Genomic DNA, 15,049 nt, shown 5'->3' with positions numbered 1-15,049 from the left:
CTCCTTGAGCCTACCCAAACTCATTTTGAAGACTCAGTGATCTATAGACAACCGTTTCTTTCCCATTGAAGCTGTCTTGTCTTGCTGCCTCCAAATCCTTTCCGTCCAGGTCTAATTAGAAAATCACACTTTCTCTTACTCTTTCACATTCTGTTTTTCCCTCTTTCCCCTACCCGCCTTTTCCTACATGTTCTCCATTACCATGAAACATCTGTGGTATATCTCAGGCCCCCTTACGGTAAATCCCATTTATGATTCAAAGCCCTCAATTTAACATTTCTTAATGTTCTTTGTGGATCACATTCTTCTACACTAAGCCATGTTCACATTTTACCTCAAATTATTTGGCCATTCATTATTTTGAAATCTTACAAGAAAAAAAGCAATAAAAAAGGTAAAGTCCTTATCAAATTGAGGACCAGTAATTTTTATCTCAGAGCAATGAAGAGTATTTTCTTGAAATTTTTCGTAAGAAATAAAGGTGAAAGAAACTTGTTGGCCAGCTTTTTCTCCAATAATGCAACTGCCTTACTATTTTTTTCATTGTAACTTATTAGTTTTTTGTTTATCATATGTATAATGGTTAGCTCTTGCTTTACACTTAAAATTTTTATTGTTTTGAAGATCAACTTAGTAATTGCTGTAGTAGTTATTCTGCTTCCTTTTTATCTAACTTAAAAACAAATAGCAAAATACATGTAGCCTTTAAAAATGCTTGGAGTTGTGTTTCCTTTCATGTTTTCCTTGTCTTATGCTTTTACATTTAGATAAATCATTGCTTTATATCATATATGGTAATATGTATAATATAAAAATGTGAAAACAAAGCCTGCAATTTTATCAGATCTATTTTCATAGGGTGTTAGGTAATTGCTATTCTAAAAATGAAGTGGTAGAGCATGGACCCTGAAGTGACATTCCATGAGTGTAAATCCCAGCTCCACCAAACTTTTGCATCAGTTTCTTCATCTGTAAAGTTGAGAGTTTAGCTTGTAAAGTGGGGATGAAAACATTTCCTACTTTGTAGGGTAGTGTGAAGACTAGATAAAATAATACAGGTAAATTGTTTACCATAATGCTTAACCCATATGAAGATCTAATAACTCTTTACTGTTGTTATTAAAGTGTGCTTGTTGGAGTAAAGACATTTCTTCGTTAGTTCTGACTCTTTGTGACAGGAGTTTACACTGGCAAATGAAGTTCATGGAGTCCTGTTGTCCTGCAGAGCTCCACCCTTTTGTCCTTCCATATAAAATAGAGATAAGGGAGGATTTATAATAGTTTGACCCAAATGCCCTAGCCATGAGTTGGCATAAAATGAGCACAAAGTTGTAAATTGTACCAACTATTTCACAACAGAGTAGCCCCCTGTGAGTAAAGTTGCTCTAACACATTTAATTATTTTAAGGAATAATTTCTAGTTTTTACTTTTGTATGTAGAAATTCTTAAAGGTAATTTTAATTAAAATTTAAAAACCCTAGCAATTCAGGTGTCTCAGCAGAACAGATAACTAAATTCCATTGCAGTGATGTCATCATTACAGAAGTTTAATAATGTTGTCTTCTGATTTTGCAAAGTTAGATGCCTCAGATTGGAGATATTTTAGAAAATTTGAGAGCCAGAACTTTCAAATTGCAACTCGTCCTTTTTTTTTTCTTTTCCCCAATGGCTTTTTTGTTATTGTTAGTAAAAACTCTGCTTCCAGAGTCTGTGCTTTAGTTTGTGGACTGTATAAGATTATACTTCGAAATAAAATTTCACTGTAATTCAAAGAGCATAACATGACAAATCTTATGGAACACAAATCTACAGCAAAACAAGTCTTTTCCTCTGTGTTGAAAATGAAAACTTTGGTAGTGTATTATTTTTTATTTCTGTGATCCATTTAGCTGCATTTTGCTCCTTCGAACCCATGGAAATACAAACACTTAGCAGCTTTTGAAAATTCCAGTCCGACTATGTTCATTTCTCACAGAGTTGTTAAAAGGAATTAGCCATAGAATTTTGGTAGTTGTAAAAGAATTGATGATCTTACTGGAAACACCAAGCTGACTTGACTTTACAGTAGAAACTTTGTGTAAATATTAGAGAAATTCCTTGTGAGGCCTGAATATAAGTTTGTTAAGTGGTGGGTGAATGATGTCTACATAAATAGGTACAATGTTAATGTGTCATCATGACTTAAAATATCCTGTTCACTGAGGTGTTGACATACAGTCTGCATGCTAATCATAATGCCCTTTAATCTCCTTCTCCCTCCGTCCCCACTCACCATCCCCAACCCCTTCTCGTTGGTAACCGCTAGTCCCTTCTTGGAGTCTCTGAGTCTGCTACTGTGTAGTTCCTTCAGTTTTGCTTTGTTTTTAAGACTCCACATATGAGTGAAATCATTTGGTACCTGTCTTTCTCCGCCTGGCTTATTTCACTGAGAATAATACCCTCTAGCTCCATCCATGTTGTTGCAAATGGCAGGATTTCTTTTCTTTCTTATGGCTGAATAGTATTCCATGGTGTATATGTACCACATCCTCTTTATCCATTCATCTACTGATGGATACTTAGGTTGCTTCCATATCTTGGTTATTGTAAATAGTGCTGCGATAAACATAGGGGTGCATATGTCTTTTTTAATCTATTTCTATTTTTAGTTTTTTGAGGAACCTCCATATTGCCTTCTACAACGGTTGAACTGCTTTACATTCCCACCAGCAGTGGAGGAGGGTTCCCCTTTCTCCGCATCCTTGCCAGCATTTGTTGTTCCTTGTCTTTTGGATGTTGGCCATCCTAACCAGTGTGAGGTGATATCTCATTGTGGTTTTACTTTGCATTTCCCTGATAATTAGCTATGTGGAGCATCTTTTCATGTGCCTGTTGGTCATCTGAGTTTCTTCTTTGGAGAAGTGTCTGTTAAGATCCTCTGCCCATTTTTTAAGCAGGTTACTTGCTTTTTGGGTGTTGAAGCATGTGAGTTCTTTATATATTTTGGATGTTAATCCTTTATCAGATATGTCATTTAAGAATATATTCTCCCATACTGTAGGTTGCCTTTTTGTTCTACTGATGGTGTCTGTTGCTGTACAGGAGCTTTTTAATTTGATGTAGTCCCATTTGTTCATTTTTGCCTTTGTTTCCCTTGCCCAAGGAGATGTGTTCAGTAAAAAGTTGCTCATGTTTATATTCAGGAGATTTTTGCTTATGTTTTCCTCTAAGAATTTCATGGTTTCATGACTTACATTGAGGTCTTTGATCCACTTCGAGTTTATTTGTGTGTATATAGTAATACAATAATCCAGTTTCATTCTGTTGCACGTAGATGTCCAGTTTTGCCAACACCAGTTGTCGATGAGGCTGTCATTTCCCCCACTGTATATCCATGGCTCCTTTTTTGTGTATTAATTATCTCACCTTTTAAAGGCCAATATTCAGTAGCCTCCAGTCCTAAGTCTTCTTTCCTCTAGATTCCCCCCCATCCACATCCATTATCCATAGTGTAACCCTGATTTCTTTGTGGAGCTCAAATCTGATTGAACTATTTACCTGCTGAAGTCCCTTTCTTGACTCTGCACCACCCTCAAGTAAGTCCAGCTCCTTTGACTTGATCTAATTCCTAATCACTTCTCCATTCTTCTAGCCACTTGCCACTTTCTCTCTTCTATCATAAGCTTCAGCTACATTTAATAAATACAGTGCTGAGCATATTTTACATTGTTTCTTTTAATTCTGGTGAAGAGAGTTTTTTCTGTTTGGTATAATACTCCCTATTCTTCGTTACTCCCTGACTCTTATTTGTTCCCCAGGTATGAGCTGAAATGTCACCTCTGGTAAATCTTTCATGATATAGGCAGTATTGGGCTAATATCCACCAATTCTTAGCACTTCAGTACAACTGAGATACTATTTTATCTTCACTGTTCTATCACTGATAATTAGCCAGAATTTAAGGCATATGCAGATGTTTAAATATTAAGTAAAAACTTTATTTTTTTAATTAATAATGTAAATGAAATTTTTGTTGATCATACTTACATTTTTAATGTAAATTAGTGGTTTTTTATAGGACAACTATGCCGTTTTTGGGTCAGGACTGGAGATCTCCTGGATGGAGTTGGATTAAAACAGAAGATGGCTGGAAAAGATGTGAATCATGGAGTCAGGAACTTAAGAAAGAGAATAACCAACGTGACATCAATCACAGCATGTAAGTTTTAGCTAAGCAGAGCTGTGTCATCTGCCTGCTTAACATTTTGTTTTTATCTATTTTTCAAATCACTGAAGAGCTACATAACATTTGATTTGGCTGAGAATTGCCCTCACACAAGCCTGGTGTGAGGAAACAAGTTATTTAGCTAAAGTCTGAGCATAGTTGATTGCCTAGAACCCATAAGTGCTGCTTTCTTCTTTTTATTTAAAACATTTAGTAATCTGAGAGATAGGTGTTACTATTATTAACCCCACACTGTAGCTGAAAAACATGACAAAAGATAGGGATTTGGTAGCATATGTCAGAGACCCATAGTAATAATGTCTAATGAAGGACAGAAATATATTTTTCTTTCTTAAAAGCCTCAGTTGTCATAGTGACTTTGCTCAGGGATGGAACGACCTTGGCATTCCCAGAGTGCCAAGCATCATTTGAATGGCTCAAGGTCGAGTATTGCTCGCCACATCTGCTCTCTGGTCGGTAGGGTAGAAGAGGTCACGTCCACTCATACCTCACTGGCTAGAGCACTAGTTGCAAGGGAGGCTGGGGTTGTAGTCTTTCTCCTGTATAGCCATGCATCCATATGAAAGTCAGAGATTGCATGAACACAAAAAACAGGGTATAATGGCCATGGTGTGATAACTAGCAAACTATCACAAAAGGTATTTCAGTATTAGGAGGAGTCGGAATGTCTCAAGTCCTCTTCCTCTAGAGTGTCACGGGTCTACTCATTGATCTTACCGTATAGTGTTTTTCTTTGACATTTGCATAATTACCAACTGTATTTTGACCTGGCAGGCCATCTCTTTCTGACAGAAATTCAGTCCCATTAGACTAGGCACTGGTTTTACAATTTAGTATTAGAAGCAGATATAATTTTATATTTTGGATTATAGGAAAGATGACATGTGATATTTGTTGAACGTGTGACATCTGCTATTCTGAATTTTATTTAATATTGATGGTTGTAAAGCTTACTAAAGTTGGTAATTACATGTTATTAATATTAAGTTATTAGTGTTACACAGTTGTGAATTCTCAAGGTTACTTTTTGTCTTTCATTTTTATAGCAGATAATTTAAAGTTAGCTGAATATATCTAGAAATGTGATATGACTACATTGACTGTCATTATCTAAAATTGGATGTGGAGATTCCTAAAGTCACCAATTTAGGATGGGGAAATAGGTTATAAAATGTCAGTTCCCAAAAAGTTGTTATGCATGAAATATAATACTGCTGCTTCTGCACTAAGAATTTGCACGAATTTCTGTTTTTTTTGTTCATGTGTCATTTTCTCTCCTCATCCCACACTTGAAATATCTAGAAATTAATTTTTTTTACTTACAAAAAGAATTAGAGAACACAGTCAAGACGTGTTTCCTTTGCATGATAAACTCCATGTGCCTCTACCTCCTTTACCCCCTTAATCCACAAGCACTCCCCTCACCCACTCCCATTCAAACTTACTTAAAAAAGCCTTTGAAATAGTAACCATTCCTAACAGAACTTCCTCTGCATACAGTGAATAGTCACAATGTCTTTACTAAGACAACAGGCTGCGTTATGACAACCATGGGCCCTCTGCCGCTGGGCAGAGCGAAGCGACAGCTAGCACTCTTCCTTTACTCCATCCAGCTGCCATGCAAATCTAGGTATACTCTCTGTCCCACTCTACCTTTCTTGGTGTGTCCTTCTCCTCTTTTTGGCCACTCCTACAAAAATGCATATCCAAACCTGTGGGGAGAGGCCATGGATAACCTGTAATTACAGCAAACATCTGTTACTATTTCCTTAGACTAAAAAGGCAATTTAACTTTGAAGCCAAAGTCTGATAAAGATGGTAAAACCATATGTAATCACCCTTTTAAATCACTGTATAAATGACCTTATCTTCTTCAGATGTCTCTGAGCAACAGAGCACTCTCCCAATTCTGATTTTTTGAGTGGGATTTCTAAAATTAGATAAATTATTGTAGTAAAAATCATATAATTGATCAAGGTTCTGACATTGTTATGTTTCCTTTTTTGTAAATGGGCATGAAAATAGAAGACCTTTAAATACTCCACCCTTAATTTTTCCCTCTTTTCAGGATTTAAAGTTCAGACGGAATAGGTAAAAAATGATGCAGTTCAACTTGGTGAGTTTAGGGGCAGCCAACCAGTTCATACTTTGAATCCTGATTAAGCTGTTCTTTCAAAAAGGATTAATGATTTTATGGAAGTTAATGGTGATGGAGCAAATATAAGCCCCTATTTTGAATGCTTAGTTCTTCACTTAAAAGATGTTTAGATCTTACAAAATATTTACTACATAACACAGTTTGATATACAGAGAATTCATCTTGTGCCCCTTTTAAAGAAGTTTACTTAATAAGCTGTAGATGCAAATAGAAGACAGAATGGCTGGGTTACAGATGAGAGATTAGTGAGTTCAGGGTCTAGTAGACCAGTAGGACACTGCAGGAAGACGAGTATTTGTCCACTGCACTGTCTGTGCAGGTGGGTGGGGGCACAGGAGGCAGAATCAGCAAGAGGGTAGGCAACAGGCTGCACAGGGAAAACCGGACACCTGGAGCGACTGTCAGGTTCTGGGTTATTCAGTCAGTGTTTAAAAAGAAAATGCTGTAGTGTAGTGATAGCTCTGGTTAGGTCTGAGATTTTGGAAGATAAACAGAAATGCATTGGATCAGAAACAGAGCAAATCATCGGTATCAGTGTCATGTCACATGAACTTTGTTCCAGAGTGTTCATAGTTTTGTTTATAATCTCTGTGTTTATAAAGCATTTTGAAGGCTGAAACTACCTTAGTTGAGTATATCAAAATCCTTGGGAGATTCTAGAACATGTTCACTACTTAGTATAAAATGCTCAGAAGATCCAGGGTAAATCTCAGATTTTTCAGAAAACAAAACAAAACAATATATCTTAGGCATTAGCCTCGTTATTTCAGAATTTATCATAATTTTTATTTTGGTCTCCTGAAGTGCAAAACAAATACTCTAATTTTACAAAAGAAAAAACAAAGATTTCCCTGTGAAAGTACTTTAATAAAATGTATCTTTATTTCAGCATCTTAAGTAATGAAGAAGAAATATTCAATAGTGAAGAGCATAAATATGCATCAAAAAAAAGGAAAGATGACCATTTTAGGAATGACACAAGTACTCAATGTAAGATCATTTTCATTAATAACTTTATGGTATTCTACTTGTTGAGTATGTCGAAACACCAAGGCCGAGCTCTGCATTACGCACAACCACACAGCACTGTGCAGTGTCTTTGTGTGCTCACTCTGCTGACAAAGATAGGGCCAGTGGGGCTATAATCATAAGCCTGAAAGTTTGGGATTCGAGTTACCTGAAAAATTTGTTTAAGTGAAATACCGTATCATGGTAGTGAAAGAAGACTAGCACTTCTTGTGACGTAAGAACTTAGGAATAATTGCATTTGAAACCATTTATGTTTGGTATTTCTGCAGGGTTAATAACACTGATTTCTTCTAAGTTACTAAGACTTGGTAATGTCATGAATCATTTTTCAATTAAGATGTTTCAGTACCTCTTAAACTGATGTTTGAAAACAAAGCAATCTGTTCCCATTTAACCAAGGAAGAGCATCTGTCATGTATATGATAAGTCAGATAATTCTGATAGCATGTGCAACTGCTGAAGTTCATCAACATCTTCATTTTGAAATGATTTACAAGATTTTGAAAACAAAGTTAATTTCTTTCTAGGTTTTTATCGTGAGAAATGGATCTATGTCCACAAAGAAAGCACAAGAGAAGTAAGTACTATATTATAATTCAGGGTATATTTTGTAAAATTTGTTGACTGATTGTCACAAATTATTTCTTCTACAATATGAAGTGTGTTTCACATTCTAACAGATGAAAGCATATGAGGGTGTCAGAAATGGCAGCTCTCATGCGCGCACGCACACCGAGGGTATGGCTGTACCTCCCACCCCACCCCTGGTGCACATCTGAATCGGCAGAATGGCTATTTCAGAGCAAGCATGGAACCCCTTATAGTCTGATATATTCTCTACATTTCTTCCCAAAACCTGTCTACAGTAAGCCTCTGGTGCAACTAGGGACATCATAGCTCCGCTGTGTTCTGGGACAGGAGCACATTAGGGAGCCCCTCGTTTACTTTGTGGGGCAGCTAATGTGACATCAGTCATTAAATTTGAAACTGCAAAGACGAGTTTGAACCCTTTCCCTCCTGCCTTTTGCCAAGTCGGCTGAGCTCTGCTAGGAGCCATGAAACAGTCAGCTCCGATGCTACAAGTGTTCTTTTCCTCGGTTTAGCAGTCTGATGGACTTGAATCTGCCTTGTGCAGCCACTGCGGAAGGTAATTGAGGGAGCAATTGTTTGGCATATATTTCAGTTAGATGTTAAATTTAAGTTAGAAGTGTTAATAATGCATATTCTGAAACTAGCACAGCTTCCTAGAAGCTTAAGGATTAGATTCTGACACAGAAGATTTATTTGACCTATTTGTTGATATTAATATTAAATGGCAAGAAGCTGATGCTTGGCCTACACTCTGACATGCCATTAGAAGAACATTTGGCAGAATCTAACCTAGATTGAGCTTACAAAACACTACTAAATATTTCATTTGCTCTGTTACCATACTGATCTCAGAACAGAGATCCAGTTGAGGCTAGCATGAGAAATAAAAGGGGTATTTGTTGTGAGTCTCTAAGGGCTGTTACATAGACCCTTGGAGCAGAGATATAGCCAGGCTCAGGAAGGGAGCAGGACTCGGGACTGAGAGCTGGCACATCTCTATCCGGCCCTTCTCTGCATCTCTGGTCTCTCCTGGTGCAGACCAGGCCTCTCTGCTGCTTGTCTACGTGGCTGCCCCTGGCTACCCCACAGGCTCTGAGGTTCCACATGTTGTTCTAGGCCTCAACAAAGGTGGGTGCAGTCACATGGTTCAAACATGCTCTTTGCAGTCTACTCTGAAAGTCAGATTTAAGTCCCCAAAAAAGAAAAGGCCATTATGATGTGGGTGGTTACCTGGAAAGGTGTCTGCTGAGAGAACATTTACAATTCTCTTCATTAGGAAGAGAAGGAATTTAAGTAGTTTTATTTCAGATTGCAATGGAAATCTAACCTTTGCTTCATCCACAGCTCACAGGAAACATTTTGCACATAGTAGCTATTCAGTGAAACTGTGTATTGGATGTTTTAGATAAATGTATTTTTTTACTTTGAGCCTTAGGACTGCTCTTTAGATTTGGCAGAAAACCAAACTATCCTTTACAGTGCATCCTCTGAAACTGAGGTGTTTATTCCACCAGCCCTCTCCAGACCCTCTCCTGCCATGTCTGAAATGTGAAGAATTATCTGTCACCTTATGTTTTCAGTGATATTCCCCAGAACTCCAAAAGGAAAATCTCTTTCTACATTCTAATATTTCAAATAGAGATGATGGAGTTTCAAGTGACTACTGACACCTAATGTATAAATCTGTACAAAGTAATACAGATAGATAGGGTATATCATTAAGGACAAAAAATGGAATAGTAGTGTTATCAGGACTGGAAAACAATTACCCATGTTTTATTTGTTTTCTCTGAGTCTTAGACCTGTGGGTCTGATCAACAGCTGCTTGAGGTTTTGGGTACCAGGCATCCTCTGCCCACAGCCTAAAACCGGCAGTCTCTTCCCACCACCTCTAGCCCTCTCCCCGTAAACATTGTTTTTCAGAGTCCTTCCTGACCCCCAGGTTCCTCTTGGTCTTGATTCTGTGTGGCTGGTCATGGATCCAGACCTGTATGGGACATGGGACAGTGCGGAGGAATCCAGTGTTTCAACATCTTTATCTATAGCAGATAAATCTTTGTAACAGGCCAGCAGATGATTCTGTGTGGCTGCCTAGCCTAGACTACATCATTATTTTATGATTTTTGGCCTTATTTTGTCCTCTGCCTAGTGTATCCCAACAAAAGAAATTAACAAGATGCTTAGTAAATGATTGTCATGTCAACAGTGCTATAAAAATGTCAGTGCAGCGTCTTATGATACATCAATGACTTAAATTTAGCATCGCTGTAATTTTACTCTGCTCTCATCTAAACATGGAATAAACATAATAAAAACAATGTCATTTGCCAGAATTAAAAAAGGTTTTTGCACAGACTAACTCATATTAAATGTCAGTTCATTTTGACTAGTGGGCTAATTCGATGGATTGTAACTGTTTTGGGTCTGTTTTTTCCAGAGGCATGGCTATTGTACTTTGGGAGAGGCCTTTAATCGCTTGGACTTCTCAAGCGCAGTTCAGGATATCCGCAGGTTCAACTATGTGGTCAGAGTAAGTATTGTAGTTCAGAAGCTACTTTGATGACACTTGGATTGACTGGGTTTTTAAGCATTAAATATTTAACATGCTTCTGCCAGTGGCAGAAAGTTGAGCTTGCTTTTTCTGTAGGAAACAAGACAAGGGTACATTCATGAGGAAACAGTAATCATGAAGGGTTTCCCACATACAGGCATCTCTCAGCTGAAGGGTCTCTGCAGGCTCATGTAGGAACTGGCCGCAGCACCCCACGCATTCTGTGAGCACGGCATCTGCCAGGGGCTTGGCATCTGCCAGAGACAGAAGAGCAAATATTTGGTCATGACATTTTTTTACCTGGGCATTTCACATGTGTCTTCTACTTTATGATTTTTACAAGGCCTTGTTTCACAGGGAAAAAAGGAAATTTATATAAAATGAAACTCCACAGGAGCTGTATAGTGTTAATATATTTTTAGAAACAATTTTGATCTTGGCTTATATTAAAAAGTAAAGGGTCTTAGCCATATATACCTTTTATTGTTGCTTTTATTAGGCTAAAGATTAATTACTCTGGTTTATTTGCTTGCCTTCTGCTATAGGAAAAGTGTAAATGATGTGGCATTGGAGACTTCAAAAAGAATTTCCTTGTAAAAAGTAATGTGCTACTGGATGGACAGAAAAACTAGGGGTTAAATAAGCAGGCATTAAGTAACTTCACCTGCTTGGTTCAGCCACAGTCAGTTTATGGGGCACCATAGTCACCAACACCTCCCAGGAGTCTTGCTGTACTAGGGCTGTATTAAGGTCAGTTCTGGCCATTTCTGGCATTTGTTTTCTGGTTGAATGGATGTGCATCCACGGGTGTCGCCATCAAGTATCTCTCCACTAGACCACAGAATTGAGATGTGCCTCAGCCTTGTCAAAATGGTCAGAAAAGAAGACCAGGCAAAAGTATGTCAGCAAAGAGGTCTGTTTGACAGTCAGTACTTTCCCACACTTTTTTTTGAGTTCAGATCATACTTATTTGTTTTATACTAGCAATTCCTTGCTGCCCTCTCCACCCCACATGCACGGATTTCACTCATGGGTGGGTAGAAGTTGACAGGGGCCTGCGGGGAGAAGCTGCTCTGGGTTTTGGTGTTGGACCTGTGCACCTTGCTGCTCCTGACTCTTATCTGTGGCCTCTGCGCTCTGTGCTGGTTGAGGGAGAATCTGTAGACCAGCCGGTGGTATTTGTTTTGTCTGCAAGCCACAGTATTACTTGCTGAACAGCCTTTGTTCAGATGCCTTGTTTTTTTTTTGAAAATGGAAATCCTTCATTAACCTCCTGAAGAACAATACCTGTTGTTCTGGGAGGAGGGGGTCCCCTGCCTGGGCCAAGTTACCTTCAATTTTGACCGAACCGAAGAACTCCAAGGGTAAGAAGTTAGGGGTCTGAAGGGGGCTTATTCTCATGGCAGTAGGTATCCGTCTCTCCAACTTCCCTCTGCCAGCCTCTTGTGCTTTCCTCGTTCTCCCACCAGGCTTCCCTTCTCTGCTTTCCAAGCTCTGTTCTCACGCTCATGTGGCTCACTCCCTTCTCTCTCTGGAGGTGCTCCAATTCCTTCTTCAGCACAGGGAGGAACTCTGTGGGTGGGTCTCTGGTGACTGGCAGACACATGATCAAACATACCAGGAACTGAGGGCCAGAGAGAATGGGTGCTTCCTCTCCACCCCTCTTCTGGGCCAGTACTCACGTGACTGAGCAGCTGCTCTGTCTCTTGTAAACATCCCATAGATGTGCAAGTAGGCTCTTTATATGTACAGTGGGTGCTCTTAAGTACAGGTAGGAATCGTGGCCAGAAATTCCCATTTTATCCACAGCTGTGAAATTACAACTTTTCTATGTTCATTGTTTTCTGATACATAAAGAGTACTAATCATAACATTAGTGTTCTGTGTGTTCACATACCAGCTGAAAAGACCTGGCAGCCCTGTGGAAGCACCTCCCACGGAGGATGTGTGAGGAAGCCTTGCTCAAAGCACCCAGCTTGTGCTCAGGGCTTCCACTGCGAGACCTTTGTACCAGGCCTGCTTTCCTGAGGTCCCCTACATGGTTGCTCTCAGTCCTTCCCTGGCAGAGAGCCTCTCCTCCTCACCTCCTGACCCGCCGCCTCCTTCCAATCCCTGTTCACAGCAGCACAGTGGCCTTCGCAGGCTGATGGGTCACCCGCACCTTCTGGCTGAGATGCACTCAGCTCCTGTCCCTCCTGCCCCCTCCTGCCCTCACAGGCTGCTCCGGCATTTGCTGCCTTTGAGCTGGCTTCCATTTTGTAACACCTGGTGTGCTTGGGACACACCTCCCATCCACTCACAGCCACTCGCTCTGGACATGCCAGAGTCCTGTGCAGGGCCAGCGTGCACACCTGCTGCTGCTCCTCGGCCCTGAGCCACCCTTCTCAGGAGGTCATGAGCCACAGTGGCTGGGCTGGTGTCCCAGCGGCAGGATCTGCTAGCAGAGGCAGCTTCAGACATTAAGTATTTGGATGGAACTATGGTTGGCTTTGCCATACTTACAGCAACACTTTCTGTGTCGATGGAGAGGGTTCTTTTGGAGTTCTCAGTAACATGATTTCCATAATTAATGCTGAGCTGTCTATAAAGTCACTCATTAATATTATTAGAAATAGCAGTTAACAAGAAATGTAGAAGCATTATTTTTGAAATGCCTGATAGGGTTTTCTTATGTCTCTAATGACTTTCAGTAGTGATTTTTTTTTTATTTTGGTATCATTAATGTATAATCACATGAGCAACATTGTGGTTACTAGATTTCCCCCATTATCAAGTCCCCACCACATACCCCATTACAGTCACTGTCCATCAGTGTCAGTAATTTCTCAAAGAATTTATATGACAGAAATTAATAGTATGCATTTTTCAATTAACATTTATATAAAATCATTTTCTGCACCTAAAATTAGCAATTTTAAACAGGCTAATCAAAAATTACTACATGGTTTGTGAATAAAAATTAGTGCTAGACTTCAGTGTTTAAGTATAAATTGTTTTGGTTTTCAAAATAAAAATAAGCAGTTTGGAAGTTCAGTCTTTATTCCCAGGTACCTTGGCAGGAATAATCCAAATTACAATGCTGGTTCCACAGTCCTGTGTCTAAAATTATAAGACACTTCTAGTAGTATCTGTTAAAAAATATTTCAAACATTTTCATAATTTTTCAAAACTTCAGTCTGATTTTGAGGAATAAAATGTTGTTTTTCCAAGCTGTGTTTACTCAGCTTTTTAAAGGAGAGTAGAAAACTAATTTTGAGTGCCCCAGTCTTCAGAACATCTCTAACTAGAATAACTATACACAGCTGTCTGCTGATGCTGGAGAAATTTCAGAGAAGCCTGTAGACTGGGGTTAATGAGCTGTACTACTTGGAGCTGCACTTGGATTAATAAATAATCTGTTTTACTCTTCCTGTGCAGCTGACAAGTTCTTGAATCCTTTCGCATGGGCACTTTGTCCTGGTCCTGCCAGTGGGTGTGCGCAGCATTGGTGCAAATACCACCTGTTCTGGTGAACAGACTAACACACAGCACACCACCTGCACTGCTGAGCCTTCCACCTGTAAAGACTTGGTTTTCTTCAAAGTGGTATGCAGCAGACCTGGCCAGAGCTCTGACTTCCCTTTATAAATATAATGCTGTATGTTTACTTTCAGAATGCTGGGCTGTCCATGACACTGCCATTATGGCAGTTACTAAACTGTTACTAAACTGTTACTAAACCCATCTCTAATTTAGAGATGTCTTGTTGTTTTAATACTTGGTGAAAATTGTACTGGCCAGTTATGGAAGAACTTTAGCATAATTTATTTAGCTATTAACTTTACTTACGTCCTGAAAATCAGTCACAACTGAAATCTTTTCACTCAGTATTATCTTTTCTCTGATTAACTGGTTATTTGTTATTATTATTTCATTATATGCCCTGAGAAAGTTCCTTATTGAAAAAAAAAGTCAAGATGGAGTTTACATTTGACCCTAGTGAGTGAATAGTTCTAATATCTGGTTGGTCCACAAGGCAGCTCATCCCTCACTCACCCCATTTAAATGTAATGTGCAAGCAAATGAATGCATCTTTGGCCAGTTTTACGGCCTACCATTCATTAAGATAAAGGCTTAGGTTTGTGGAATTTTGAAATTTTTAACTAACAAAACTAACCAAACACTTGGAATTATTAGGACATAATAGTTATTTTACCAAACAGGAGATTCACAGCACCCAGATTGGGCATTTTAAAAAGGCTTTGGGGGGAGGAGCCAAGATGGCGGGGTGAGTACTTCAGAGGAAATCTCCTCCCAAAACCTTATATATTTTTGAAAATACAACAAATACAACTATTCCTAAAAGAGAGACCAGTGGATACAGTACAACAGCCAGGCTACATCTACATCTGAGAGAACTCAGCATCTCACAAAGGGCATAAGATACAAGCCACAGCCCAGCAGGAACCCAGTGCCCCACGCAACCCCGTTCCTTGGCAGGAGGAAAGGAGTCAG

The 15,049-nt window shown here is 39.1% G+C and overlaps 1 protein-coding gene across 13 annotated transcripts in view; it reads left to right on the top strand.

Annotated features, from left to right (window-relative positions):
* FBXO25 (F-box protein 25) overlaps nt 1–15,049 on the top strand; it is a 46,026-nt gene that overhangs the window by 2,128 nt on the left and 28,849 nt on the right. For 6 of the 13 annotated variants that reach the window (XR_001854106.3, XM_073219260.1, XM_036995756.2 and 3 more), the window contains 4 exons: nt 4,059–4,199; nt 7,274–7,374; nt 7,941–7,990; nt 10,442–10,534. Coding sequence is in view for 12 of the 13 variants with exons in the window: in XM_073219260.1 (XP_073075361.1) it covers nt 4,059–4,199; nt 7,274–7,374; nt 7,941–7,990; nt 10,442–10,534 (385 nt within the window). In the remaining variant the exon portion in view is untranslated. Of the gene's footprint in view, nt 1–3,433; nt 3,577–4,045; nt 4,200–7,273; nt 7,375–7,940; nt 7,991–10,441; nt 10,535–15,049 lie in introns of those variants that run through there. The other 7 variants (XM_073219262.1, XM_017667060.3, XM_017667059.3 and 4 more) reach the window with 5 other exon arrangements.

This window comes from Manis javanica, chromosome 12 (assembly GCF_040802235.1).
Source record: "Manis javanica isolate MJ-LG chromosome 12, MJ_LKY, whole genome shotgun sequence".
Lineage (NCBI taxonomy): Eukaryota > Metazoa > Chordata > Mammalia > Pholidota > Manidae > Manis > Manis javanica.
The sequence above is the reverse complement of the archived record's forward strand: the minus strand, read 5'-3'. Positions and strand labels throughout refer to the sequence as shown.